At 46.2% G+C, this 27,806-nt stretch overlaps 11 protein-coding genes across 11 annotated transcripts; 5 read left to right on the top strand and 6 right to left on the bottom strand.

Moving 5' to 3' along the window:
* Positions 1–4: 4 nt before the first annotated feature.
* On the bottom strand, positions 5–2,416 carry GGS22DRAFT_173859 (TLD-domain-containing protein). Its single transcript, XM_047962999.1, has 2 exons — positions 1,124–2,416; positions 5–1,020 (listed from the first exon to the last, which is right to left on the bottom strand). The coding sequence occupies exons 1-2, from the start codon at positions 1,730–1,732 to the stop codon at positions 511–513; spliced, it is 1,119 nt and encodes a 372-aa protein (XP_047814799.1). The 5' UTR covers positions 1,733–2,416; the 3' UTR covers positions 5–510.
* Positions 2,417–2,495: 79 nt separating this feature from the next.
* GGS22DRAFT_173858 (tetrapyrrole biosynthesis, uroporphyrinogen III synthase) lies at positions 2,496–3,741 on the bottom strand. Its single transcript, XM_047962998.1, has 2 exons — positions 3,366–3,741; positions 2,496–3,308 (listed from the first exon to the last, which is right to left on the bottom strand). Exons 1-2 carry the CDS (start codon positions 3,649–3,651, stop codon positions 2,680–2,682), a joined length of 915 nt encoding a protein of 304 aa, XP_047814798.1. The 5' UTR covers positions 3,652–3,741; the 3' UTR covers positions 2,496–2,679.
* A 435-nt stretch (positions 3,742–4,176) lies between these two features.
* GGS22DRAFT_173856 (FAD-linked sulfhydryl oxidase ALR) lies at positions 4,177–5,511 on the top strand. The gene is made up of 2 exons (XM_047962997.1): positions 4,177–4,364; positions 4,441–5,511. The coding sequence occupies exons 1-2, from the start codon at positions 4,291–4,293 to the stop codon at positions 4,934–4,936; spliced, it is 570 nt and encodes a 189-aa protein (XP_047814797.1). The 5' UTR covers positions 4,177–4,290; the 3' UTR covers positions 4,937–5,511.
* Positions 5,512–5,723: 212 nt separating this feature from the next.
* On the top strand, positions 5,724–8,083 carry GGS22DRAFT_173855 (pyruvate decarboxylase). The gene has a single exon (XM_047962996.1). It carries the CDS (start codon positions 6,023–6,025, stop codon positions 7,757–7,759), a length of 1,737 nt encoding a protein of 578 aa, XP_047814796.1. The 5' UTR covers positions 5,724–6,022; the 3' UTR covers positions 7,760–8,083.
* Positions 8,084–8,090: 7 nt separating this feature from the next.
* On the bottom strand, positions 8,091–9,526 carry GGS22DRAFT_173853 (uncharacterized protein; the record flags this gene model as incomplete). Its single annotated transcript, XM_047962995.1, has 3 exons — positions 8,091–8,664; positions 8,726–9,340; positions 9,433–9,526. The coding sequence occupies 3 exons, from the start codon at positions 9,521–9,523 to the stop codon at positions 8,210–8,212; spliced, it is 1,161 nt and encodes a 386-aa protein (XP_047814795.1). The 3' UTR covers positions 8,091–8,209.
* Positions 9,527–10,857: 1,331 nt separating this feature from the next.
* On the top strand, positions 10,858–12,453 carry GGS22DRAFT_78285 (kinase-like protein). The gene has a single exon (XM_047968088.1). It carries the CDS (start codon positions 11,197–11,199, stop codon positions 12,337–12,339), a length of 1,143 nt encoding a protein of 380 aa, XP_047814794.1. The 5' UTR covers positions 10,858–11,196; the 3' UTR covers positions 12,340–12,453.
* Positions 12,454–14,646, bottom strand: GGS22DRAFT_78300 (prion-inhibition and propagation-domain-containing protein). Its single transcript, XM_047968089.1, has 2 exons — positions 14,044–14,646; positions 12,454–13,993 (listed from the first exon to the last, which is right to left on the bottom strand). The coding sequence occupies exons 1-2, from the start codon at positions 14,413–14,415 to the stop codon at positions 12,569–12,571; spliced, it is 1,797 nt and encodes a 598-aa protein (XP_047814793.1). The 5' UTR covers positions 14,416–14,646; the 3' UTR covers positions 12,454–12,568.
* An 807-nt stretch (positions 14,647–15,453) lies between these two features.
* Positions 15,454–16,738, bottom strand: GGS22DRAFT_173847 (uncharacterized protein). Its single transcript, XM_047962994.1, has 2 exons — positions 16,447–16,738; positions 15,454–16,218 (listed from the first exon to the last, which is right to left on the bottom strand). The coding sequence occupies exons 1-2, from the start codon at positions 16,567–16,569 to the stop codon at positions 15,802–15,804; spliced, it is 540 nt and encodes a 179-aa protein (XP_047814792.1). The 5' UTR covers positions 16,570–16,738; the 3' UTR covers positions 15,454–15,801.
* A 764-nt stretch (positions 16,739–17,502) lies between these two features.
* Positions 17,503–19,572, bottom strand: GGS22DRAFT_78266 (uncharacterized protein). The gene has a single exon (XM_047968087.1). The coding sequence runs from the start codon at positions 18,842–18,844 to the stop codon at positions 17,702–17,704; it is 1,143 nt and encodes a 380-aa protein (XP_047814791.1). The 5' UTR covers positions 18,845–19,572; the 3' UTR covers positions 17,503–17,701.
* A 1,369-nt stretch (positions 19,573–20,941) lies between these two features.
* GGS22DRAFT_173841 (cytochrome protein) lies at positions 20,942–23,518 on the top strand. The gene is made up of 2 exons (XM_047962993.1): positions 20,942–21,602; positions 21,675–23,518. The coding sequence occupies exons 1-2, from the start codon at positions 21,465–21,467 to the stop codon at positions 23,190–23,192; spliced, it is 1,656 nt and encodes a 551-aa protein (XP_047814790.1). The 5' UTR covers positions 20,942–21,464; the 3' UTR covers positions 23,193–23,518.
* A 330-nt stretch (positions 23,519–23,848) lies between these two features.
* GGS22DRAFT_197275 (uncharacterized protein) lies at positions 23,849–27,432 on the top strand (the record flags this gene model as incomplete). The annotated part of the gene is made up of 4 exons (XM_047965963.1): positions 23,849–24,875; positions 24,947–25,739; positions 25,847–27,227; positions 27,361–27,432. The coding sequence occupies 4 exons, from the start codon at positions 23,849–23,851 to the stop codon at positions 27,430–27,432; spliced, it is 3,273 nt and encodes a 1,090-aa protein (XP_047814789.1).
* Positions 27,433–27,806: the final 374 nt, after the last annotated feature.

Here is a 27,806-nt window from a genome sequence, read left to right as displayed (position 1 = left end):
TTATGAGTCTTAGAATTGAGTTAGGAGAATGGGCTAGCTTTGCGGGTGTATATACTATATATTCCCCTTTCACTCTTGCCTCTTTGCCTTTAACCGGGAGGCTTCAGAGTGGCGTTGCTATGAATATTAAGCATTTGTATCCCACCCTTACCATCCTACTCCATGAGCGCCAGCTCATCGAAGCTGAGATACGGATGATTGATTACCCAACCAAACCAAATTACCCCCTCTGCCCCTTCCACGAAGTATGATTGACCACCTCGTATAAGTCATTCTTCTCAGGCCATACAAAACAATTGATTTGGATTCACCCAAGCTGCTATGAGATTCTCATCCATGTATCAGATTAGCAGGAGAAGCAGTCCGTCTGACTTGACGAAACACCATGATCTCCATATAGACACGTGCCTCTCATTCTTACAAATCGTCAGTCAGTCAGTACATACCTGCTCATCCCTAAGTCAAATCCTAACCAAAACCGACATAAGAGCATGTTGTAATAGACGGCTCTTACCCGCTCCCTACAACCCATAGTTCTACTCCCAATACATCGAACTTCTCCCCCTCATCGCTGAGGGGTTGGTTGGAGAAAGTATCGCACGGGGCGCTGTGGCCCCTGCTTAGCCCATCGTTCAACCATAAACCGTAGGTCCCTCCGCCGCCTCCTCCGACGGAGAGGAATTTGGTCTCGCAGAAGATGCAGTAATCGTTGGCGCCCGTGTACGCGAAGTTTTGGAATCTGATGCTCTGAGTGGCTGGTTGTGCTAGTTTATTAGTGGCTGGATCGGTTAAGCCAGGAGCTAGAGTTTTCTGTTGTTGGCTTGCGGATTGGGTATCGTTAGAAGGGATGGAAGATGTAGGCGATGCTATCGTCGTGGTTCGGAAGTTTATGTTGCTGGTATCGGCGGAGGGGGGAGGCGGGAGAGGCGCGTGGAGACTGGCTCGCCAGAGAAAGCATTCCCCTGTGCCGTAGTAAGAGGGTGCTGGATGTGGTGCTTCTGTTAGGTATGCGCCGAAAGTCTGCGATAAATATAATTAGCAACCCAATTCGTATATCTGGCCTTTAAATATCCTCCAAACATGTCGATAGATAGTTAAAATTAAATAGATAGTAGATACTCACCCCATCCTTTCCATCTCGTACAACAAGCACAAACCCGACCCGCCGCCCGCGATACTCATCGCAAAGCTTATACAGTGTCGCCAGCGAACTTCCATCCTGGTATAAGCTATAGACAAGCCTCCAATCCTCGGCGATCTTCAGTCGCTCTGGTAGAAATGTCCGGATTTCCTCTGCCACGCCACGCGCCAGGAGCCGCTCGTCCGCCTCAGTGTCGACCCGGTATCCGCGCAGGTTCAATGGCTCAAGGGATGGGAGCCCACGCGGCGATGCTGATCGGCCTGGAGGTCTGGAGGGAGGGATGAATGGACCGTTAATCCCATCGCCCGATATGGAAGCTGGTTCTGAGGTCGCGTGATAGAACTGTGAGGAGCCGTGGGGCGGTGGCGAGCCGGGCGTTTCGGCCGCGGAGAAGCGACGCCAGAGACCGAGGACGGCAGATCCGATATAGCTCCCGCCACTCCCACCGCCGGTACTCGAGCTATATGGAGGGGATCGCGGCTGTGGATGTGATTGAGGATAGGATTGAGAAAGACGGTTGACGGGAGTAGAGGTGCCGGAGGAGGGCGGCGAGAAGTCTATTAAGTTATTTTCCTGTCGGGTACTACTCATGGTCGGTAGTAGTTGGGATGAATAGAATGGAGCTAGGTATCGTGGGGTGGCGCGCGTGATCGTGGTCGTGTGCGTCGATCTAGCGGTATAGAAGTAGATGATTGCTACAGCCAGGTGCAGTGCTAGCTAGCAGTACCTAGACTACTAGATAGTAACTCGGAATTGGAGAAGTGGATTTAAATCTAGATTAACCTACCTACCACTTCTTCTAGAAAGGTAGGTAAGCTAAGGTGCCTAGGAGGGTGTGTTGTAAGGTGAAAACATGAATGTGACGTAGTCTGACGATAGTCTTGGTGAATGGTGTATCAATTAGGCGGTGGTGGGGTTGAAGGTTGCAAGTTGCAGGGTATCCATATGTAGGTATGTTATGTGTCATCAAAATAATAATAAAAGAATGAGGGTTTCGACGACGATTTCTTTTTATGCGATGTGACGACGAAAAAAGGTGATTGGGATTAATAATGTATAAGTAGGCAGGCAAATAAGTATGTGAATAGATAGAGAAAAAGAGTTAGGAAAGGACAAGGACTGAAGAATTACCTGGGCATTAGGTAAACTCATGCCACTGAACCTTGGAATCCAATTCGTTACCTGATCGATATAGTTGTTCCCCACCAGAGCTTCCAAGGTCCAAGGTTCAGTTATGGCTATAGCCCTTTCCTTAGCCTTATTACCTAACCTTTAGCTCACAGAGTTTCATTTATACTTTCACGGTAGACTCTATTAGCTATTTTTCTCTACAGGTGAAATCTGAATGAGTAAGACGGGTGTTCCCGGACATTTTGAGGATACACAGGATGTAGATAGGTACAACTCGAAAGTCAAGGTCAAGGATATCCCATGCAATTCCTACACATTCATCTTTATACATCGTATATAAACTACAAGGCCAATGCCTATATGTAAAATACATCTGAAAATATATTATAAGACGAACGCTGAATCGACTATGTTAAACCTTTTATAAAGTCGGTTATACCTTGCCACACTCCTTCGGGGCTCGGCTTTCCGGAACACACATCTGGTTCGTAGTCGAACGTCCGTTTGAGATAGTTCCGCGTTGTAGGTCCAATCGTAGCAATATACGTCGCCGGTTCTCCTTGGGCTCTCTTGGCAACTTTGCCGGTCTCGTCGTTCAACATGCCTAATCCCTTGAGTAGGCTATCGCAGCCTGTTGGCGAGAAGACTACTACCCATCTCGATTGGCGGGTTATTGTCTTCTGTAGCACGTCGTCGAAGTCTTTAGAGAAAGATTCCATGACACCCGTACCGTACACCACGATCTCTGTTACTGGGATTCGCTGATTATTCGGTAGGTTCTCGTCCATCAGTGTGTTTGGTATGATGTCTCGTCTCTGCTCACCAACTAAGAAGAGTAGTGAAGGTTTGGTCGACCGGTCTTTATACCATTCGCCATAGTGTTCGAGAATGAATTGCGCAAGCGCATCGCCGTTTCCGGTGTGCTCTCCAAATATCTGGAGTGGCGGGGTCTGCGGAATGGCTTTAAGTGCTCGAGTCGTAGCAGGGCCGACGCTATAGATAGGTATATCTTGGAGGTGAGGCCAACTTTCATCGCCTGGGTTGCTTACAAGTTAGAGATTGGGCTATCCCCGGACATCCGGTGACCTCGAACCTTTGTATTCATCGACTAACTTGGCGAATGCCTCTACGGCCCTCTGTGATGTGAAGATGAGGCCACCATAAGCGCCATCCAAGTTTTTATTAATCCGCTTGTCTCGTAGTAATTTCTCACATTGTTGCATCCCATCATCTTCGAATCTATGCTGTAGCACGGGAACGAAGGTGGGTTCGAAGTTGAAATTGTGTCGCGGGGTAGTGAAAATATCCTCGTATCCATCTGTAGGTGTTGATTTCGTTTTGAGGAGAAATACTGGAACTCTTTCCGAACCTGAAGTCATCTTAACCAGGCGGTACCAATCGAGATAACATCGATTGATACTGTTCCCACTCAATATCGAGAGAACATCAGTTCTTCGTGCTGAGTGAGATGATAGCGATTGTAATAATTGGAGCTATGACAAGTATCGAGGGGCGCCAAGATTTCCAAGCTTTATCGATAACGGTTCCGACGTGCTGGGCGCATGAATTACAGTTTTTTTTTCTGACCAACGCTATGAGCTACACCTTGTATTATCTTGTATCGGGTATGATGCCTACATAGATTAGTTACCTAGTGCTTTTTCTGATAGAAATACATAAACTCCAAAATACCTTCTAATAGTGAATGAGTCTGTTCTAAGTTGATTCATATTCAAAAATATTGAATTATTACATCTTTGAATACTGTACCTCCTAGTAAGTATGCGTACCTAGGTACCTACCTAAGCATATAAAATGTGGCTCTCTTTCGGGCCGTGTTTAGCGTGGTGGCGTTACCGGCCGGCGCCGGGACTCGCTTTCCGCCGCAACTGACAAATCCGCTTCTTGCTAATTTTATTCTCTTACCTAGCACCTTTCGATCTGTCGCAAGCTATCGTGAGCTTTTCGCGTTGATTTTTTTTTCTTTGCTACCATTCTCCACCGGTCATAACGCCAGAATGGCCGTGGATACGGGAGAATCGCAGCCCAACCAGCTACCTAAAGGTGTCGTAATAGGAAAGGATGGTAAGCCGTGAGTAGTATCTTTGTCCTGCACCTAACTGGAGGATTGCATTATGCGGGCTCTTAGTAACCCAAGTTTCACACAGTTGTCGATCATGCACATCAAAGAAAGACTTCGCATCGTGGGCACAAATGACAAAATCCTCGCTCAAGTCAGGCAGTAGCGCCGCAACAAGCGCTGCTGCCGGTGTTGGGGCTGGCGCCCTCGCTGCCTCTACGTTTGCAACGCCCGCTACTCCGGACGACTGCCCCGCCGACGTCGAGACATTAGGTCGAAGTACATGGACACTGTTACATTCCATCGCGGCAACATACCCTAAACAACCTAGCGTTACCCAGCAATCTGACCTCAAGACCTTCATGGGAATCTTCTCAAGACTGTATCCATGCTGGGTATGCGCCGAGGATTTTCAGAACTACATGCAGAAAGAGCAAATCCAGGTTGGCAGTCGCGACGATTTCGGCAAGTGGTTGTGCGAGGCGCATAATGCGGTCAACGTGAAGTTGGGTAAAGATAAGTTCGACTGCTCTAAGTGGGAAGAGAGATGGCGGACTGGCTGGAAAGATGGACGTTGTGGCTGAGATAAACGAGCGAGAGAACGATTTCGATTCGGGTCCAGGAATCTGATCTGCCTGCTGACGCCGACTCCTCGCAACTCTCCCCCCCTTCCTCTCCGCAAACGGATGACGATTGTGCAACTTCAGAAATTGCGGCTGATTCGCGATGGATGAAGTTAGTCCTGTACTACTTATCTAATGTACTATAGTATCTTTGTCACGAGAGATGACTAACGACCGCATAAATGATGTTTCAGAATTAGATATTAGAGATAGCTTCACCGCTCATAAATATGTATTGGAATCATGAGATTTGACATCTGGGTTGTTATGACCGGTTGACCCGAATGATCTGGCAGTCTGGGTATCTTGGTCAAATCTTAATGCGCAGCATTATACTGGGTCGTTCCAGACCGGCGGTCCAGAGCTAGCCGGCTAGTCAAAGTAACTCGGGGGCGGCCGATTGGCGTGCTGTATAATGGAGACTTCTCAGCTCTGGAGGGCTTGAATTGTTAGGTACTAGGCAGCTAGGTAGGTAAGATTCGAGTAATATTCATGAAGATGTGAAGTGAATTGTATGATGACTGAATTGAGTTATGACTTATTGTATCTTAAGATCTTAAGCGAAAGTCAATTTAGAGTGACAACTAGTCTACCGGGTTCGATGCATATTCTAAAGGAAAGAATACCTTCAAATCTATTACATCATCGCCTGATCATCGCGAGACGCCGAAAATGCGCCACGGTCCACTGTAACAGGCGATGGGAATATCGACCTTACGATTTTGAGAATGCACTGCTTCCTGGGCTTCGTATCCCACGTGTTGGGGTGCGAAGCCGGCGACTACAGAGATATATTTATTAGCTGAACCTACTCCCCCATTAGACACTTCTTTGTCTAGCGTTCTATTCTACTTATCTAGTAGTCAATCAGACTTCAATCAACGTCATTCACCACAATCTAGTGTTGTGTAACCAAGCTTTGAGTTTTGGAAGCCGCCACTTACACTATCAATAGATTCGTTCTATCTACCTGAATCTAATTATCCCTCACTTTATACGATAGATATCTCCACATCTCCTCACCTTACTAAACCTCAGAAATCCACAATGCCCACTACTGTGGATATCCGGACGAAAAATCTCAAAAAGCCGGTCGACGTAGCCGAGTATCTCTTTACGAGGCTCCGCCAGATTGGTATTCGCTCTGTCCACGGTCTTCCCGGCGATTTTAACCTTGTCGCTCTCGATTACTTACCCAAGGCCGGCTTAAAATGGGTCGGAAACTGTAATGAGCTGAATGCCGCTTATGCCGCAGATGGCTATGCCCGGGTGAACGGTATCGGCGCTATCATCACCACTTTTGGTGTAGGCGAGTTATCCGCCATCAACGGTCTTGCGGGAGCCTACAGTGAGCACGTCCCCATCGTGCACATTGTGGGCTGCCCATCTACCATTTCTCAGCGCAGCGGCTTGTTATTGCATCACACCCTAGGAAATGGCGATTTCAATGCTTTCGCCAACATGAGTGCCGGTATCTCGTGTGCCGTCGTCAAGCTCAACGATCCGGCCGAAATCGCAACTCAAATCGACCACGTTCTGCGCGAGTGTTATTCCAAGAGCAGGCCTGTTTACATCATGTTCCCCACCGATATGGTTGAGAAGAAGATCGAAGGAGAACGCCTCGAGACCGAGATTGACCTTAACGAACCCTGTAACCATGTCGACCGGGAGGATTACGTGGTTGATGTAGTGCTTAAGTACCTACACGCCGCGAAGCGACCTGTCGTTCTCGTCGACGCTTGTGCTATCCGACATCGTGTGTTACCAGAGGTACACGATTTGATCGAAAAGACTCAATTACCTGTCTTCGTCACGCCCATGGGCAAGGGTGCGATCAACGAGACACATCCCAGCTTCGGCGGTGTGTACGCTGGCACTGCTTCTAGTCCTGCCGTCAAGGATATGGTAGAAGGGTCAGATCTAGTTATTTCCATCGGTTCCATGAAGAGCGATTTCAACACAGCTGGTTTCTCTTACCGACTCTCTCAACTTCAGTCAATCGACCTTCACAGCGATCACTGTATCGTGAGATACTCAGAATACCCCGGCATCCGCATGAAGGGCGTGCTACGTAAGGTCGTCGATAGACTCGACCTGTCGCAAATCAAAGTCCTACCCCCACCCAAATTCATAGAGCCCGAGACACAGACAGACGCCGCAGCCGTCATCACCCAAGAATGGCTCTGGGGACGTGTGGACCGATTCCTCCGCCCCAACGATATTGTAGTGACCGAGACCGGCACAGCTAACTTCGGCATCTGGGAAACCCGGTTCCCGGCCGGCGTCACGGCGCTGAACCAGACACTGTGGGGTAGCATCGGATGGGCTGTCGGCGCATGCCAAGGCGCCGCACTAGCTGCCCAAGACGAAAGCGGCGTAGAGAATGCACGACGGACAATATTATTCGAGGGTGATGGTAGTTTCCAATTGACAGCCCAGGAAGTCAGCACTATGATCCGACACAAGCTGGACGTTATTCTATTCGTCATCTGCAACGACGGGTACACAATCGAGCGGTACATCCACGGCATGAACGAGGAATACAACGACGTCGCCACCTGGCGGTACAAGGACGTTCCTGCCGCGTTCGGTGCCACGGAGGAGACGGCCAAGTCGTACGTCGTCAAGACGCGCGGGGAGCTCGAGGCCCTACTTACCGAGAAAGACTTCAACGAACGCAAGGGCTTGAGGTTCGTGGAGCTATACATGCCCCGCGAGGATGCGCCCAAGAGCTTAATGTTGACGGCCGAGGCGAGCGCTAAGAGGAATGCTATGACGGAGTAATTGTGGGGAAGCGAAGGGAAAAGGGGTACACAAATAGGGGACGGCACGTGATGAGATATGATAATATATGCATTGAAATGGGCTGGGTTACTGGTGTTAGAGGGATATAAGTAGGGATTTGTATTTGATATAGACCGGAAGAAATAGAATTCCAAGGTTGTGTTACTCTACCCCTTTTTTGTGCGCGACCACTGAGAAGTTGTCTAACATCTATGAGGCTTGACTGAAAATGAATACTCATATGATCTTGAAATAAACAGAGTTGGCGAAGACTTTTCTAACACAAATTCCAAGGTTTATATCCAATGAAAACAACTGTTGTCGCCTTAACGTCCACAAAAATCAACGTATCATTCATGATTTTAATCGTTCAATGAGCGCTCAATGAGCGCTCAATGCCTGCTTTGCTGGAGGTCTGATCGTAGTTAGATTCAAAGTAGTCTCTTCCTGTTAGGCCTGTATCGTGATGTCGGATAGTATCACTGCTTTATTTTTGGGGGGCTCCGCTGCTGCCCTTGCGTATCGTATATGTGCTATGTTGTTTGCGACCATCTTCACAACTACACCTGGCATGATTGCCGCAGCGATTGTAAATAGTATGGCCCTTGCAATAGCTGTGGTTGTTACAGCCTCAACAACTTGTATAAATATTGCAACTATAGCAATAGTTGCAACGTTACAGTGTTGTCGATATATCAGCTCATATAGCCTCAGCTCATCTCTGATATCCCTGTTTTGTTGTTCCTTTTCATCGTCCTCCTTTTTCTTTGCCGCAGCCTCCATCCTGTTTTCCTGTTCCTGGAGCTTGACTTCCAATAGCCTCTGCTGCTGCTTCCGGTTTTCTTCCAACTCGCCGATCTTTCTGTCGTAGTGCTCTCGAAGTTGGGTTTCCAGTACCGTATTCTCTAAAAAACATCGAAGAGTCAGTGGTTAGGCGGGGGACCATATTTACCGAACGAGACTAACTTTGGCGCGAGGCTCGCTCGAATTCTTGTCTTAGTTGGAGGATATTCTCTTCTGCTTCTCGCTGGAATCTGATCAACTCCTCGTTAACGTAAGCGCCAGCATCTGTCTTGGCTAGGGAACTTCCACCAGCCATCTGCTTCTGCATGTTGAGGATGACAAGCGTTTTATCCAAGAGGCCGACCGCGACATTCTCGGCTGACTTAGTCGTGCCGTCGTGCCTCATGAACGAAGCACCGTCGGCTATCATGCCTTTCCAAAAGTCCGAGTTCATCTTGAGTTGAGATTCCCGTTCTGCGCCTCTAAGCTGATCGCTTCCGAGGTCATCCCATTTTGTCGTCAGTAAGACGACGTTTTTCATGTTCTCCTGGCCGGTGATCTTTCTGAACAACTTGAAGGATTTTACAGAAGAGCGTCCGACTCGAGTTTCTCCTATATCGTGCATATATATGAGGGCGGATAGGAACTTCTTGTCATTATACGAAGTATGCAACCATTTTGCAATACTTTCAAGAACAATGACATCCTCGCCTGCGGTATCGTCGAAGCCTGGTGTGTCAATCAACAGTACCCTGCGACCCCCGACTCTGCATTCTATCTCATGGATGAGGTGGGTTTCTTTAGTTCCGACAAGTTAGCTCCTATATACTACCTAGGTACTAGGTAGGTACCTAAGCATCAATTCGTGTATAGCAAGGTGGATAACCAACCAGACTTAAGATTATGTCCAACTGCGCCAGTGTAATCTGTAACGGCGAGTTTTGATATGAAACTAGATTTCCCGCATCCCGTCTTTCCCATGACCGCGATGATGGTTATATCTTCAGGCATATTCTTAAGCACGTTAGTCTTTTCTAGTCTTGCCCCTGGATCGTGTGCTGACTGGTTGGCTCCCTCATCCGCGGCCGGTGGGGCAAAGATAAAACTACTCTTCGGAGAGTAATGCTGTCGCATCCAAACAGATATTTTCCCGGACATTGATTCGGTGGCGGCTATGTCGCAAATCACAACTTGAAGGGATTCGTCAAATAGAAAAAGAAGATGATCGTGTTTCCAGGTACCAGTCAGCATGGCCTCCTCTTTGGAGTTTTTGAAATATATGCGAGTCGTAGCCTAGGTAGCTGAGGTTGGGCATACTCGAACTAGACTACAAAGAAGGTATTTTTGAGCGCATGATGCTGTAAATAATATTTTATAAACCATACATGAGGTCGTTTTGACTGTTCTAGGGTCAGAAGAGACCAATAAAGACGTATGAGCCACGTCGTGTATATCTGGATGACATGTACATGTGTCTTGTCAAGTTGTCACATCTTGAACAGGTTTGGCGCAGGGCACGGTATTGTCAGGAAAGATCAAAATCAGGATATAGCTTCACCTGGGCCTGGTTCCTGGAGCCATGTCAGTTGTGCTCGATGCATACGTCATGTGCCTGTCTAGACACCGTAGTAATGAGGTCCAACTCACGGTTACCTAGCCATGTGATCCTCCATACCGGTCATGCCAGGTACGTAACAGTTAAGGCTGAGTGACATGTGGCCCTGCCTCCCTATTATTATAGGTAGGCAGTGCCGTTACATCATTAGGTATCTATGTCCTTTTGGTAAAAATACAAAGATCTAGATTTTCAGGGCTTGACAATAAAAAGAATTGATTTATGGTGCGCGAAATAAAGCCTGTAGGTATCTACATGTAACTACCTAGATTGGTAAGTTCGATTGGAAAATCCGGTCTCTCAAAATTAAGTATAGGTACCCAGGGGCGGATCTAGCCCTGGATTCTCCAGGGTTCTATGGAATGTATTCGTATGTGCCTGAGAGTAGGGCTGCTTATATGAATGCTTATTTGGGAGTGCAATAAATACCTATCTAAAGCTACACCCCCTACTCCAATAAGAGATGCCTAAGTAGGACCTGGTAGGTACTTATGCATAGGGCTAAATGTAGTATTATGATATATGAGCAAGGTAACACGTGTATGTCTTCTCGATTTTACACTTACGCCATGACGCCATATGGGAAAAGCAAAAGAGAGGGAGAGGCGGAGGTGCTAGTAAGTACCCGTTCAGCCTCCATGCCACCCTACCCTCCCGGGTTAGGCATGCTTTATAAATATAATTAATCCTAAGCGGGTAGCTATTATTGTAAAGAGCCTCACAAACCCCTGCCACGATACTACTAGTTCCCACTCTTCCCTTTACTTAGGTTGACAGGTACTCTCTTATCTCCAGCTCTAGAACAGCTGTGTCTCACACGTAATTACCTAATCCCGATCACCAGCTAGAATACTCCACAAGCTAGAACATCGTCCCTGAAGACCCCTGATTTTCAACCACCAGTAATGGCTCTATAAGACGCTAAAACAAGGATTCCTCGTGGGGAGGAGAGAGAGGTTAGTCAGCCCAAAATCTACCCCTTAAAGCAATATAACAAGAACCGACTTGCAGATTACGTATTAAACAGGTATTCGTCATAATGGAGATAGTTGATGAATCGTTCAAAGATGACCCGTTCATGCGCCACGGAAAAGAGCCCTTGGGAAAGTCTAACTCGGAAGTCTGGAAAGTTGCGCGAAAGTCCGATGGGAAGGTCTACGCTCGCAAAGAGTTTCCGGCACCAAGGCGAGACAACAAGGAGATGAACGAGAAGATTAAGAAGGAAATATTTATCATGACTACAGCTAAACATCACCATATTGTCAAGCTCTGCGGAAGTCATTATATCGAGAGTTCTCAAACTATTGGTCTTCTCATACTTCCGGTTGCTGAAATGAACCTTGCCGAGTACCTTGAAGTCTGGGGTCGAAACCATGTTAATGAGTTTGAACAGCAAAAGGCTCGTAGGAACATGTGCCAATGGCCACCGTGTCTCTTCCAGGTCTTGGATTATTTGCACGATGCAGGTTTCCGTCACAAAGACATAAAGCCTAGCAATATCCTTATAAAGGATGGTCAAGTATATCTCGCTGACTTTGGAATCTCGAGCAACTTTCGAGATTCAAACACTTCAAAGACCAAAGGTCCAGCCGGCGCAATCACTGAGCGTTATATTGCCCCTGAGATCGATAATGAGTTGGCTCGTGGAAGGGCATCAGACGTGTGGGCACTAGGTTGCACTGTACTAGAAATTTGTACCGTCGCTTTAGGGGAGAATTCTATCGAGGACTTGAATGAACACCTTCATCAAGGCCCAAGCAGTCGACCGACACCATTCTGTCGATCTCCCTACCTCGTATTCGATTGGATTTGGCTTCACCTAGTATGTTCTGGGAAGGATGAATTCTGTAGACGCCCTATTCAGAAGATGCTACAGCTCGCATTCCTTATGCTTGATCCTAACCCCAACACAAGAATCAACGTGCGACAATTAGTCGATCTGTTGAATAAACTAGGATCGAATCATTTCCACTCCTTAGGCCAGGCAGCCTGCGATGAGTGTAAGAGGACATCACATGTACCATTACACAACTTCCCACTCCATTCTGTCTTCAGAGAAGAACCAGATGGAAGCACGTACATCCCACTGAAGGACAACATCTCGTCTAAGACGCAGGACCTCTGGGAGGAGGTCAAACGTCGATGGCTGGTGAGCCATATTTGGTGGGAGATGAAAAGATAATCATTATTCCCTTCCTCCCATAATGCATTTGTCTTCTAGGTCAGTCCCAGTGTTGATTCGTAATACATTGTTAGGTGTTGGACAGCTTGCTAACCGTCACGAACTACCTAGATACTGTTTGATGGTTCCAAGCGATATAGCATTGCGCCTCTCCCCGCGGAGTCTCAGTTTTCAAGTTGGCCGGCGCTGGTAAAGGTTCTTTTTGCCGTGTTTAGCATGTTTCTGTTTTCTATAACTTGATGTTTTGCAATATTTCTCGAGTCCTCTTCAGACACCCTGTCGAGTTCTCCTTCAGTTTTTCCTCCGAGAATGCGAATCCTTTCTGTTTTTCAAACGGGTCTCTCGGGCTGCCTGTCAAACAAAGTATGACCGCGTCTGTGTATCTTTCCCCAGTCTCTGACTCCAGAATTGCGATTGATTCCGGTTTTAGGAGGTTGCTGCGGGCTTCTCTGATAATTGGGCGTCGAATGAATCGATTTAGAGAAATCCCAAGCACTTGATGGATCGGCTGCCATAGACCAATCTCCGTCAATATAACCCCTAGACTATAGATGTCATGTTTCTCTTTATATCCATATTCTCCATCTCTAGGAACGTCGAACTGGACATCAGGATGTCGGTATAAATCATGCTCTCTATTGTCGCTTGGAAGCTCCGTCACTTCGTTCGGATTTGCTGGCCGCGAGTATTCGAACCCACAGATACAGAAAGACAACCAATCAAAACCAGATGATTGGAGGAACAGGATATCATCGCTTCGTAAACCTTTGTGAAGCCATTTCATTGCATGGATATACTCCAAACTTACTGTGAGCTTCCGCGCCATGTCCAATCTCACAGTTAACGAGGGCTTCAGGGAGATCTGGAACCTATCATATAGGGACAGTGGGATTGACGTGCTAGTCAAGGCGGGCAACTCGAACACAATTCCAAATCTAGCCGAAGAAGGATCGTGAATATAGCCGAGAGATGTTGGGAGCCTAAGCTTTCGGGGCGTGTCTGGATTCTTTAGGAGTAATGCAGCAAGGCGTATGATTCGGGTTTCGACGCAGCGGTACGCTAAGGTAGTGCTACTTTTGTCGTATCCCTTCCATTCAACCCAGATAGGAGTCCCGCCGTATTTCCCCATGACCCGATGGATACCAAGTTGTTTTTGATCTTCGTATAACTCTACTTGTGAAAGGAGGAGCTCCAGGTCTCCTGGTGATGGGACTTCAAGTCCAATCTGCACTATGGTATCCTCCTCACAGGGAAGGTCCTGAAGACCAACCGTCATACTGAGGGCCTTGAACCGAGCGAGTCGTTCTAAAGTGCTATGCACGCCTTCATCTGAGCCCTGCGACGAAGCCCCTGAATTACAATGTGGGAGTAGGTGAAGTGACCGAACGAGTTCAACAACTTGGTCTAACTTTTCGTGTACTTGTAAAATCTGCATATGAGACCTCTCTTGAAGTTCTATATGATGTAGTCTTTGACCCAACTCCAAAGAAAAATGCATGGAATTATTTAGTTCAGAAAACCGGGCTAGGAGTTGTTCGAACTTGGCGGCGTCGAACACCGCCCATCGAAGTCCTATCGGGCATTTCAGAACAGTATCAGCATATTTAAGAGCTTTCTGGCGTAGTGTCTCTCTATTGTCTGAAGTTCCCGAAGACTGAGGAGTTAGTCCTATCATATATCCAAACTCCCATGAGGTCAACATACGTCAAGCTCGAGGAAATTTCCTGAAGTTGGGGCTTCGTTACCCAGGCTTTCATCCGAAACTTTCAGCGAGAGGTCATAGCGTTCTTTAATCCGACCGATATCAAATGTTATAGACTTGATCTGGAGCAAAGATTCCACCATAGCTTGCTTTCTCTCATCCAATGGACTGTCCTGGAACGCAGCCTCCGTCACGAAACCAGACGCATCCCACCAATCCAACAACTTAAGCTGCTCCAAACGGAGACGATGCCGAAGATAGCCGTACTTCTTTGGTAGATTCTTCGCATCCAATAACAGTTGACATCCTTTTATACATCCAGAAAAGACCTGGAATGCCAGAGATACCACACCTAGGGCGGTACCGGGATCCATGGCCCCTTACGTGTTACAAAAGATTTGCTAAAAGAAAGTAATTAAGGTATTCCAGTCCAGAAAAATATCTCAGTGTAATTGAAATTGACATATATTCATATGGATCAATTAGAAGCACTGCCACCTATGTCGTCAATAGAAATATTGCATCCATAGGTCTATCATTGGAATTCTGCCTTGTGAGGAGCACGTATGGGCAAGCACACCGCCCCCTGATCACCCACACCAAGTTGTGATCTACAAGAACGTGAGGCTTTGGACCTTAATATATACTGAAGCCTGCCGCAAAAGCGTGATTTAATGTGCATAAAAATTAGATCGAGTTGAATGACTCATTTTACGAGTTTTCGAATAATGCAAAAATCCAGATACCTTGGGTTTTTTCAGCCCAACGGACTTACCCCTATCTGTGAGCGCCCAATCTCTACCCAGCGCAATGATCTAAACAACTATTCGTTTGCTATCAATATATTCTCAGAGTCTCATAAAGAGGATTCCTAATGACAATTCATTCTGTCAGCCGACCAAAAGATAAAGCAGAGAGCCATCACAATTCCTGTCACTTTTACATATTGTTCTATTAGATCCCAAAATCTTAGGCCTCCATCTCAGGCCGCTAGACATGCACAATTGCCAATAAAGCATTGCCATGTTTATCACCTTGTAACCCTATTATTGGGGAGTCTATACCAATTAGGATATCAGGCATAATTATATCTAGAAAGCGCGTAATGCATGTAATATTGGCGACCAAAATTAGCCCCTTGCCTCCTTAAGTCCCTACCTCCTATGTCAAATTATATGTTCTTTTATCTGACTTGGGTGTATTATTGGACTTCATTGGACGATGGAAGATGATATAAGTAGCATTATACTAAACATGCGTCATCACTGTCCCAGTTTAAAAGTCGGTACCGTTACATTTCTATGATTAATCACCCATAGAGAAGTATGACAAATTGAGGCTGTAAGGTAGCATCTAATGTAGACTAAAGAGGAGATTTACACGCGGCGAGTTGATATCAACAATGTGGTATAGGCATATTCAACTACGTATGATGCCTAATACGAGCGAGTCATCAAGCATCAGTAGAAGACTCATGCTTGCAATCTTAGATACTAGGAGTTAACAAATCACAAAATATAATCAAAGACCAACGTCACATACACATTTTAATGTGGACTAATCGCATTCCCACCGCGAAATCCAGCACACCAGAGTGCTAACTACCTACAGCAAAAGCAATCCCCACCAACTCCTTTGACCAGTACTCCACGCCATCCACCCTCCAAGCCGAGAAGCGAAACACACAACACAACGGATCCTCGACGACCACGACCCATCATCTCAAACGACCAGAGGAAACCAGCCTCCAGACGAAAGATCTAAGCCTCGCCATCCCCAATCTCGTCAAAGCTCTCATACTCATTCCAGCTATCCTCAGCAGCCAGATCGGCCTCATCCTCCTCCTCCCTAGCCTTAGTCTTGACAGCAGCAACAAGAGTCCCCTTCTTCTTGTGGGGACGCATGGGTTCCTGAGAGAGCGCATAGCGCGACTTCTTCGCGACGATGCCTTGCCTAGTCGCGTCGTCGCCGATGTAAGGACCGCTCTTGCGCTTAGGCGGGGTGGCGACAGAGGCGCTTGGACCCGCGACAGGGGTGGTAGGGGCGCTGTCGGGCTCGGGGTGGGCGTTGGATGCTGCGGCGATCGCTTCGAGTTTTTTCTCGACTGGACGCCAGGCGTGGCGCGCTGAGTCGGCGGTCTTGTACCCTGCCATCTTGGTGAACTTGGGGAAGTCGACCTGTTGGACGTGTTAGTGGGTGGTGTCTATGTTGGGGATGGGGAGTCGGGGAGGTGGGATGAGGTAGGTATGTTTTGATTGAGAAGACGCAATATGTGAGACGTTCTCGAATTGGACGCGAAAAAAATCAATTGGTAGGAATGGGAATGGAAGAAGTGCGATTCACGAGAAATAATTATTCTGGCGATTGTATTTGTCGCGTTTTATAAGTGGAAAATAGGTACTTACGACGGGTTTGCCATCCTTGGCGGACTTGACTGAACACCACGCCATCGCGACAATCTCGATTTCTCGTTGTGACAAACGACCGTCTTCCTTGCTCACCTTTGCTCTTACGGTTTTGGGAGGCATTGTTAACGGTAGTGAATGCGAATAGTAGAATAATTGATATTGTTTTCGTTGACGCTTGTAAAAGAAAGATACGGGGGGTAGTGAGTGGAAATGGTCGTGGTGGCGGCGGGATGTGGGTGAGATGTGAATGAAAGTTGAAAGGAATTTCGTCGAGGTAAACAGAAGGGAATAAATAAAGAATTCCTTCAGAGATCGAAATCAGTAAATCCGTACGAAGGTGGGGGACGAGAGGCTTTTCCTAAGACCGTGAAGTGTTGTGAATTTTGTCGTTTTGTGTACTTAGGCGGTACCTGTCAAGGGTACTTACGGACGCCGTAGTAGACCAATATGTACTCCTATAATCTCGCAAAGAATACGAGTCGTATCCAGGGTAACTGAGAATCAGTAATTGTACTTTCTATTTCTTCGTTGGGTCGCCGCCGAGTGTCGGGATGGAAACAGGTACGTGCCCCTTTTTAAGTACCTAGGTACCTTAAATTCACACAGGCACATCTATGAACATTTCATAAACGTGCTGAAATAAATATGGGTAATCTCCCTAAAACACTATATCCATACCCATAAATCCCTCTGGGGTCATTTGTTTGAATCTATATGTGTATAAGAAAGTATTAGACTTGTTAATATAATTTAAAGGGGTACCGACATTACTAGGTAGGCATATAAAATTCAACCGCACTATCCGCGATTTACTCCACATAGATACAGAACCTTTTATAAATTCTAGGAAAATGAGCCAGTTTCTACTAACATCTCATGACTATTTAATAGATCCGAGTATTTGTTCCATTGGGATTGACTCAAGAATGAAAAACAAGCAACAATGAAATGTCCACTTGATATTCAAAGGAGCTACCCCACAGGCAGCTGAATACTATGCACTATTAGATTTTATGAAGGTAGTGGTAGACTCAGGAATGCTCACCTTTATCCCTTTTGATCAACGTTGCTTCTATCTGGACAATATTCCTCACTCTACCTAGTACCATGGGCCTTCTATTTCAACGACGCCACATTTGTCGTCTATATCCATACCAGATCTCTTGAACAGCCAAAACACACTAGCTACTCGTGTAGTCCTTGGATCCCGAATCCTAGTCAAATATGACTTATAGTGTTTGTAGGCATCACTTCAATCACCTAGATCTATCTTTTCAAAAGTTGGCTGACTTTGTTCTGGCATGACTCCATTCCCCGTCAACACTCGCGGCTCCGACGCCATCATTGAATGGGGGCTTATTTCACTCCCATTTCTTTGATATGGTCTCTCTTCACTCTCCGCCATTGTATCGCTCTTCCCCAAATTGGAAGGCTTTTGATCAGGTGTGGCAGTGCGTGAAGGGACGCACGAGGGAGCGCGTGAGGAGACGCGAGAGGAAACGCGGGAGGGAACATGTAACGGGTGAGACTTGACTTCCGATGTAAGAGTATGTCCGCTTGATAGTCGATCTAAGGGAACCGGCTTTCGCGCGTTTGGGTTTGATGCACCGCTTCCGGAAGTGGTAGATGGTGTCTGCATCCAGGTGACGAGGTTGTTCAATACGAACAGCTCCGCCTTTAGCTTAATACTGTACACTGCCGGCTTGAGAGTGGTCTGGATCTGATAATTTCCCACTAGTTCGTCCACGATGAGCGCAACGTCGAATAAGACAACAATGACGACGAGCGCGATAAGCTCATGTAGCATCTTTTTAACTTGATCCTCTCTGACCATGCGCAAACGCCGCGATGTTTTATGGAACGCGTACACGTATATACCCGAGATTACAGCTTCTTGTATCAGGAAGCCAGCAAGCTGCGCTATTTTGAATACGTCGAATGCATCCTTAAATTTCTTTCCGTTTGCGCTGTCCGGCGGAGAGGCGCACAAGGCTAAGAATGTCGCAGTCGTCGGTACCTGTAATGTGATGAATGTAAATATGATGAGTGATAGGATCCATCGTAGTTTGCGCCGGTCGTGAATAACAAGATGTAACCTCAAGTAGAGAACGAGGGACTGTCCGGTTGACATCAAAATCCAACCTATCGACGTGAACACGGCCATGGGTAAATTAGGCGCCAGACTCCAGAGACGAAAAACGTATAGTAAATGTAATAGGACTCCCGTATTGGCAGCCAGTATAGTCCAGAAGTAAAGCGTATTCTTTCGTCGAAAGGTGTTGAACATCAATATGTACACCTCAAGAGCGTTGTACACCGCGATGCCGAAGAAGGCCCCGACGACCACATCGATTCCCCACGTTTTGCCATGATCTGGACCCGGTTGATTCGACATCGCGATAGTAGGGATAGTTAGACCGACGAATAGAATTGAGATTTTAGTCACAGAAGACTTGATATTCCAAATATGATTCCTTGATTTCCTTACTTCCTCGATGAAGTGTCTTGTTCCGTGCCAAGATCACCCTCCCAATGTGATCAGGAGTGGAAGACATTTCTGAATTCCACTATCAGCCAGAGATAGATCATATTTAGGTGAATATGAGCAAATCTAATAAAGCTATGTGTTAGACTAGAGATCGGATATGCGGATATACGTGAACGTTGTCATAATCTATACCTCGAGTCAGTTTGGAACTACCGAACATCCCGTGCAACGTCCTACTCAAATATCAACCGACTACCCACATACGCCAGAAGAGAGCATTACGGGGAGACAAGACTAAAAGGGGGGCTAGAACAAGAACCGTCGATACCACCACCACTTAAATAAGAGCACTCGAACTCTTCCATCTCTCGGTGTCGCATTAAGCTTTGGCTATTCGATCGATGTAAAGTTTATTTTGCCCCTTTTCCGTCCCTTGACTAAGTACTTTCATCCGAAGCAAATTAGTCGCAGCTAAGTCGAACTGGGCATACCTAACTTCGAAATCATTCTTGAGACTTGATTTAGGTAGGTACCCATCTTATAACTTAGTAACTGAGGCAAGCAATAGAATGTCCTTAGAGCTCTCATATTAATATTAGATTGATGTTTTCAGAGGTGGATGTTCAATCATCAAGATTGAGTAGCGATATTGTTAAACGCAAGCTTTTCTAACGACGCGATTGGAAAAATAAGCTTTAACTTAAGAGCTTTACATGGAACTGGTGGGGAATCTACCTCTTACGTCACTAACTGCAGAACGCAGACCAGCCACCACAGAATAGTTCAAAGATCAACCAATAATAATCAATTACAAAGCTCTTTAAAGAATATTGAGACGAGACTCGGCCAATCAGATTCCAGCGCTCTTGTGGTGCGCGAATGCTTGAAACCGCCAACTTTGAAAAAATAGGGTGCGATCAGTGGAATATACACTGTATTTTCTGCTAAAGCCCCTTATAAGAATAAGGGACTTAGCGCTCCACCTAGCGCTAAGATTCTAAGTGACCCCAATGATCAATAGTTGGTACCCTTTCAGCTCTATTACGGGTACTTTCAACAACGGCTCAATGACAGCTTAAAAACAGCTCAAACCAAAGTTTCATAGCCATATTTCCAGTGGATCTTATACAATGTAAGTAAGCTTATATTGAAGCTCTCATAAAGGGAATTGATATATACGTATTCTAGTAATATAACAATAGTGCTTATAACCGTCGAGACATTGTTAAGCTTAAGCTATTATTGTAATTATTTAAATAAGTGCCTGAGTACAGCCAGCGTACTACCCCATATATCCATTTTAGTTGACAACAACTCAACAACAACTTAAAAGAAAGTCTTATAATTGTACTGACAATGCAGTTGACGCGATATAATCTAGCTTGAAGTAGAGCGCTTCGAATATTGAATTGAATAATATAATTTTTGCTTGTCTAGAATCGGGATCTATAGTTGTTATTGAGCTGCTGCTGAACCGTTGTTGAAAAAGAGTGCGTGGAGTCCCTTCCAAGGTTATTCTTACAGGGGATTTAGCGGTAAAAGATAGGGCACACGCCTTGTAGAATAGGTAATTACGCCACGGTCCTTTTCCACCTACTTTTCAGAATCTGTCTGATATCAAGCCGTATTTTTCTACCAACGTAAAAAAGGAAGGAGTATTCGGACATTCATTCAGCTGCTATCTATGGCTTGGCTAGTGTATGCAGTTGGACATGACGGGCGTGAATGGGGATGGGATGGGGTACGAGTAATATCAATAAAATATACGTACTATATACTGAATCGAGAGACTATTCAGGTTACACAGCTTACGGTGTCTCACAAAAGACCAGAACAAGGTTTTCGGCTCGGCATCTAATTGGTCACAATAGGTATATTGGAAGATACGCACTTTCTAATCAAATAAGATTTATTGCTCGGATAAGAAGCGATAGACTAACAAGGAAATTACCTATATATATATCTAGGTAGGCAGTAATAAAGTCTGCCTGAAAGCGCAATCATCAATCTTCAAAGCCTTTAAGCACGCTGCTATACACAATGTGATCACAACTTCCAACAACTTCGCCCTGGAGGCCATCGCCTCTCCGCCTCAAGAAGGCTAGGTGTGTTATGGCCGCATCCAAGGATCTTATACAAGCTCATCTCCCAACCAAATAAGTAACTTACATCTAACTCACATAACAAGAAGGGATCATGGACATTTTATCAAGTCTTTCAGGCTCCCTTGCATCAACCGTATGATGGCTTTTGTCGAGCTAATCAGAAGCACGCTTCATTTTTGTAATAGCCGTCAGTCTCCTCATCCGTTTTGCATTGGTGGCTTAGTTCCTTCACAGCATTCGGATTGTTGCCATTCTCTACAACGTTCACTCCACCCTCAATTACTTTATGTCCCAACAATAGGGGTAACTATAACCTTTACACATCACTAATAATGCCTAGTTAAGGATTCTTTTACTTCGCATATCAAACATTAGCTTCTATTGCATCTTCTTTTGCCACTATACGCAACCTCGGCTTCACCATGATTAGCGACGAGCTGTTCAGTGTGGGGCATGCGGCCATGGCTGGGCTAATTGCCTGCGCCAGTACCTTCGTCTATCTTCTGGTCAAAGGTTATCAGGCCCGACTTACATTCTACCAGCTTCGCCAGAAAGGAATGGTAAGTGTGGTATTGTTTCCTAGCTGCCTAACTCTTCTTACCTTTATTAATGCTAATGTGATCGCCGTGTAGCCGATGCCGCCATGGAACTCCATCCTAGGACATCTCCTCGCTGTCCCGCCAGTTATGAAAACACTTCCAGAAGACACACAGCAGCCTGATGCTTTTGAGGCTCTATGTCGTGCAACTGAGAAAAAAGATGCCGATTCTATCATCTACCTAGACATGTGGCCGTTTGCTGACCCTATGATGGTGATCTGCTCTCCTGTACTTGCTATTCAAGCTTGCCAGGAATACGACTTACCTAAGCCTCACATTCTACATGCCTTTTTCAATCCGTTAGCTGGTGGCGCGAACTTGTTCACTATGAACGGACCCGAATGGAAGCGTTCTCGAGCACTTTTCAACTCGGGCTTTAGCGCTAGCTATATTTTACAGCAGACGTCTCACGTTGTAGATGAAGCCGAAATCTACGTCGATGTTTTAAGAGAACACGCTCGAAAAGGTAAAATGTTCTCTTTAGACGACGTGACTTTATCGTACATGATGGACGTCATTGGCGCCGTAACCCTAGATTCACGACTCCATTCTCAACAGCAGTTCAATCCCCTAGCATCGGCATTGCGTCGGCAAATTCGTTGGCATGTCCTTGACAACGAGTGGAACCTTCTCATCAGATGGAACCCAGTTCGCCCCATTGTGCAGCGGTACAATAGCTACCAGATGAACAACTACATAGCCCGGGAACTTGACAAGCGCTATACTGAATGGACCGAGGATGAGAAAGCCGCTTCTTCGCGCTCTATCATCCATCTCGTCCTGGCGGGTTACATGGCCCAGCAAAAGGACAAGCCACGCTCCAAGAAACTTGACCCAACTTTTAGGGACTGGGCCACGGTGCAGATACGTCTGTTCCTCTTTGCTGGCCACGATTCTACGTCGTCGACCATCTGCTATTGCTTCTACCTCCTGCAATCTCACCCCGAAGCCATGACCAAGCTTCGCGCTGAGCACGACGCCGTGTTCGGTACCGACATTACTGAAACGGCTAACACGATGCGCGAACAGCCCCATCTACTCAATCAGCTTCCCTACACCACGGCAGTCATCAAAGAATCTCTACGTCTCTTCCCTCCCGCGTCCGCTATGCGCGGTGGCCAGCCCAGCGTATATCTCCAAGACGACAAGGGCAACAGGTACCCAACCGAAGGGACTAACATGTGGATCCTACACTCCGCGGTACAGCGCAACCCGAAATACTGGCCCTCGGCGATGGAATTCATACCCGAGCGTTGGCTGGTCGAGCCGGGTGACCCACTATACCCCGTAAAAGGGGGGTGGCGACCCTTCGAGCACGGACCGCGAAACTGCCTAGGCCAGACCTTGGCTATGCTCGATATCAAAATCACGCTGGCGCTTACGGTGCGCGAGTTCGATATCAGACACGCCTATGACGAGTGGGATCGCTTGCACCCTACGACTAAGGTCAAGAGCGTCAATGGCGAGCGCGCTTATCAGACACAATCTGGGGGCGCACATCCTGCTGATGGTTATCCGTGTCGGGTTAGTTTGAGGGAAAAGGATACTTGATTAGTGACTTTGGGTGAAGGGGTGTTGTTTTGCTTAATATGGTTGGTACGTTGGAGGCTGTTTTAACTGGGTAGTTGGGGGCTGATGTACATCTAAGGTAGGCTCTTGTGAGGGGGCGGAATAGGGGCCAGACCAGTGCAGAGACGCCCCATATTTCCACCTGTTACTGGTATAACAGCTATGGAAATATCCCTTATTATTACTCAAAAACGTGTTTGACTCAAGATTGAGTAATTAACAATGATTAATTGCCTTAAGAGTTATACACCTCTCATTCTAGTTAAGATTTTAGTAGAATTGAATGAGGTAGAACAGATGAAATCCCAGTCGCTGTTATGTTAATAACAGAGGTAAATATGGGCCGTCCGCACTGGCCTGGAACATACCTAACCATAGCCACTCAGTATAACGTCAATGACGTTGGGGTTCATACATGCAGGCATATTCGTAGGCTTATCACGTAGCAATACCATACAAGTAGGCTATAAGAATAAAGGTGTATAAATGGAACCTCGAGTTCAAGATAAGCATTTCGATACCAATTTTCTGTTTATACAAGTAGTTTGCTTATCAGAGGTGTTACCGCTAATTTTTCAAATTATGCACTAACCTCAAGGCTTTCTTACCTCCTTCGTTGACCTAACATCGAACCTAAAATGTCCCGCGAGACTTATAGTCGCAATGAGTACACAGTGGGATGGGTATGCGCACTTCCGAAGGAGCAAACAGCAGCTGTAGCCATGCTAGATCTACGACATAACCTCCCTCACGACATGCAAAAGTCGAAGCATGATTCTAACACATACACCTTAGGATGCATTGGCACTCATAATGTCGTCGTAGCTTGCCTCCCCATGGGTGGGTACGGAACGGTATCTGCAGCAATCGTTGTGGCCCATATGACTGAAACATTTCCAGCCGTTAGATTTGGCTTAATGGTTGGCATTGGTGGTGGCATCCCCCCAATTGTCAGGCTTGGCGATGTCGTTGTCAGTATTCCGGGTCATGGTTATCCAGGAGTAGTGCAGTGGGATCTAGGGAAAGTAGAAGATGGCACCCGATTTAAACGGATTGGTTCATTGGATAAGCCACCAGTATTCCTTCGCACGGCGCTATCGACACTTCAGGCAGAGCAAGACTTAGAGGGGTCGAAAATGCAAACATATCTACAGGATTGGCAAAAGAAATACCCAAAATCAGCACCGAAGTATATGAGAACCGATGCACTCCAGGATATACTCTTCGAAGCAGAGTACAGCCATGTTCAGAGCCCGGACTACAAACCCAAAAGACTTGAAGACGAACCCGATCCCACGGAGGAGAGTTGCTTACACTGCGACAGGAAACATGCCATTGAGAGGAAACTTTTAGGAACAAAAGTACACTATGGCTTGATTGCATCCGGCAATAGTGTCATAAAGGATGCTGCTTTTCGAGACTCTCTCAACGAGAGCTATGATGGAAACATCTTGTGCGTTGAGATGGAAGCGGCCGGATTGATGGACAATTTCCCTTGCATTGTCATTCGAGGAATCTGCGATTATGCGGATACTCATAAGAATAAGGCCTGGCAAGAGTACGCAGCCGCTATCAGTGCAGCATTTGCAAAGGAGTTGTTGGGATACGTGCAACTTCGCGATATTGTTCAACAGCAGCCAGCCAAAGAGATCATCGTGAGTCATAGTCAGTAACCTAAAAGATAGCTGCTCAAGTATATTTCTGGGTATAATGTGTTTCATTTAACATATCATTAGTTACCGAAATCAAGGAAGACGTCGCGTATATCCGATCTAAGCGTGATAAAGATGAGGTTTTCAACTGGCTCGCGCCATTTAATTATGGTTCGCGACACAGCGAAATCCTTCGGAAACGGCATCCTAAGACCAACCAGTGGTTCTTAGAACATGACAAGTTCGTACAGTGGACTGATGACGAGGGGACTACCCTCTATTGCCCAGGCATCCAAGGGTCAGGCAAGACAGTGCTTACGTCCACTATAGTCTGCGATCTCGAATCAAAATTCCAAGACAGAACAGACGTGGTAGTTGCTTACATATACTGCAACTATAAACTACCAGTAACAATAGAGGGCTACCTGTCCAGTCTCTTATGGCAACTAATCGCACGACAGCCCTCTGTTCCAAAAACTGTGAAGGCGCTCTACGGCATGCATAAAGATAAAAAGACAGAGGCTACCCATCAGGAACTCACCAATGTACTAAAATCTATGTTGGCTGATTTCAGCAGGGCTTTCTTCATCGTTGATGCCCTAGATGAATGTACAAAAGATGGTAACTGTATGTGGCTATTGATATCTACGGTTTTAGACCTCCAGAAAGCATGCCAGATCAACATATTCGCAACTTCGCGAATAGTTGGAGAGATCAAAGGCGCCCTCGCGAATTCGTCCATTATAGAGGTGACTGCGGATAGCCACGACATGGAAGAATATTTGCGTAGTCAGATTCTGCTTGAAAGGGATGGGTTGTTTGATGATGAATTCCGAGAAGAAGTCATATCGAAGGTCATCAAGGCAGCCGATGGAATGTAAGCTCTCCTCTCTTAGTACACAATTCGTTGTCTTTCCTAGTCCGGGGTTTACTTAGGTATTTATTTAATACTTTTTAAGAAATCTGACTAAAACGCATTGATAGGTTCTTGCTTGCTGAGCTTCACATGAATTCATTAAGGGGATTGCCAACAAGAGGACACATTAAACAAGTGACAAGCAACCTTATTACAGCATCGGACAGATTAGATTCGGCATACCAACGTACCCTGGAAAGGATTGAAAACCAAGGAGATGAATGTAGTAAACTGGCATACCAAGCCCTTGCATGGGCAGTCTATGCCATAACTCCACTTCATATAAGGGCGATGCTTCAGGCTCTCGCAATCCAACCAGGAATGAGGTATTTTGACGCCAGTTTTCAACCCAGTCCTAAGAAGTTGCTATCCATCTGTGCCGGATTGATTACATGCAACGACGATGGATTTGTTCGATTAATTCATTACACGACACAGGAATACCTCACGAAAGTAGAAAATAAATGGTACCCAAACGCTCAAGCAAATCTTACGAGACTCTGTGTCAATTATCTATCTTTTGGGGATTTCGACCAAGGGGCTATACTAGGCACATGGGATTACGACCAGAGACTATTACGTCACCCCTTTTATCAATACGCGGTCGCATATTGGGGTACCCATGCGCGCAAATCCCCAAGCTGCGATTGGAAAAACATCGTTTCATTTCTCCAAAAGCAGGCTCATGTCGAGGCGGCATGCCTGGAATTAATGGGCAGCAGGAGGTATTCTTTTCGTGAAGCTAACAAAGCTTACGAATATTTGATGTCTGGGAGTGATAGAAAAGCTCGAGAGACCCTAGAAGACACCGGTTTACACCTAGCAGCATATTTTGGGCTGGAAGAAGTAGTGAGGATATTATGCGATGAGTGCAGCGGATTCGATGTCAACTCGAAGGGTGTAGATGGCCAAACACCATTATCGTGGGCGGCAAGAAACGGAGAAGACGCCGTCGTCAAACAACTTCTAGCCCGGGGGGCAGATGTGAGGATCGGAGACGTGCTTCCACCAATATTAGTTGCACTCGATAATCGACACGAGAGCACTGTTAACTTGCTGTGGGACGCTGAAAAGAAGGACGCCAACAGCTTAGCGCAATATTCACCACAGTTGCCCGAAATAGTGCGCTTTTATCTCTTGCCAGATTTTCTTCCACAATTCGATCCAGAAGAAAAAACCTTCTTGCTAATCAAGGAGGTCTGCTTATCCAACAACAGCGGAAAAATTAAAAACGAAACCAAAGATATTATCAAAGCCATCCTTGCCGACGATACGATAGATCCGAATATGGAGAGTATTCTTGGACAGACGCCACTACTCGCAGCTATAGAAGTTGCCGGAAGCGATCTAGCCATCGTTGAAATCTTACTTTCTTCAAATAGAGTAAATCCTAATTGTGGTTTCACAACACCATTGGAACTCGCTATTCGGAAAGGGCGTGAGGACATTGTAAAATTACTACTTAAAAGAAAAGATCTTAGAATACTAGATACCTACCTACTAGGTAGGTACCTAGGTAGGTAATCACCAAACATGGTCCTAACCACAACTTTCGATTGGGCCCGCATGTTTGGGCATAAAGCTATTGAGATTCGAGAAATTGCTGTCTGAAGCAGAGGGAGAGAGGGCCAAGGACAACGGAAAAAGAAGATAAATAGATAGACGACGATATCCATCGTGATGAACTAATCGATACCTATACGCCCCTCAAAATACATTTAGAGCATGTACAGCACGTGTTTCGGCTTCCATACTACATCTAGGTTAAACACATCGCTACCACGGTCCGAATACTACCTCAGAGCTGCACAATATCCCTGGAAACCTTCCCGTCGGCACCGTCGTAGAGCCGCATCAGAGTTTGATTCGACCTCACTTGGACTACGCCTTACCAGAGATAGGTAGCTGTAAATAGAGATGTGTGTGAAGGGATAGAACGCCGAAAAGGTTGTCTTATTACACCTTAAACCTTTAAGATTCCTGTCTCAAAATACTGAGTCTGTGTCTGTAGACTCCAAAGAATATATA

The sequence above is a fragment of the Annulohypoxylon maeteangense genome, assembly GCF_022496945.1.
Source record: "Annulohypoxylon maeteangense strain CBS 123835 unplaced genomic scaffold GGS22scaffold_22, whole genome shotgun sequence".
NCBI classification, from domain to species: domain Eukaryota; kingdom Fungi; phylum Ascomycota; class Sordariomycetes; order Xylariales; family Hypoxylaceae; genus Annulohypoxylon; species Annulohypoxylon maeteangense.
The sequence above is the reverse complement of the archived record's forward strand: the minus strand, read 5'-3'. Positions and strand labels throughout refer to the sequence as shown.

Coding starts and splice junctions, on each gene's coding strand:
- GGS22DRAFT_173856 (XM_047962997.1), top strand. CDS start 4,291: ATGGCCGTGGATACGGGAGAATCGCAGCCCAACCAGCTACCTAAAGGT. Junction 4,365..4,440: donor ATAGGAAAGGATGGTAAGCC/GTGAGTAGTATC, acceptor AGTTTCACACAG/TTGTCGATCATGCACATCAA.
- GGS22DRAFT_173841 (XM_047962993.1), top strand. CDS start 21,465: ATGATTAGCGACGAGCTGTTCAGTGTGGGGCATGCGGCCATGGCTGGG. Junction 21,603..21,674: donor AGCTTCGCCAGAAAGGAATG/GTAAGTGTGGTA, acceptor ATCGCCGTGTAG/CCGATGCCGCCATGGAACTC.
- GGS22DRAFT_173859 (XM_047962999.1), bottom strand. CDS start 1,732: ATGAGTAGTACCCGACAGGAAAATAACTTAATAGACTTCTCGCCGCCC. Junction 1,021..1,123: donor TACGAGATGGAAAGGATGGG/GTGAGTATCTAC, acceptor TATTTATCGCAG/ACTTTCGGCGCATACCTAAC.
- GGS22DRAFT_78285 (XM_047968088.1), top strand. CDS start 11,197: ATGGAGATAGTTGATGAATCGTTCAAAGATGACCCGTTCATGCGCCAC.
- GGS22DRAFT_173847 (XM_047962994.1), bottom strand. CDS start 16,569: ATGCCTCCCAAAACCGTAAGAGCAAAGGTGAGCAAGGAAGACGGTCGT. Junction 16,219..16,446: donor CCAAGGATGGCAAACCCGTC/GTAAGTACCTAT, acceptor CACGTCCAACAG/GTCGACTTCCCCAAGTTCAC.
- GGS22DRAFT_173855 (XM_047962996.1), top strand. CDS start 6,023: ATGCCCACTACTGTGGATATCCGGACGAAAAATCTCAAAAAGCCGGTC.
- GGS22DRAFT_78266 (XM_047968087.1), bottom strand. CDS start 18,844: ATGTCGAATCAACCGGGTCCAGATCATGGCAAAACGTGGGGAATCGAT.
- GGS22DRAFT_173858 (XM_047962998.1), bottom strand. CDS start 3,651: ATGACTTCAGGTTCGGAAAGAGTTCCAGTATTTCTCCTCAAAACGAAA. Junction 3,309..3,365: donor GTTAGTCGATGAATACAAAG/GTTCGAGGTCAC, acceptor TAAGCAACCCAG/GCGATGAAAGTTGGCCTCAC.
- GGS22DRAFT_78300 (XM_047968089.1), bottom strand. CDS start 14,415: ATGGATCCCGGTACCGCCCTAGGTGTGGTATCTCTGGCATTCCAGGTC. Junction 13,994..14,043: donor GAAATTTCCTCGAGCTTGAC/GTATGTTGACCT, acceptor CTAACTCCTCAG/TCTTCGGGAACTTCAGACAA.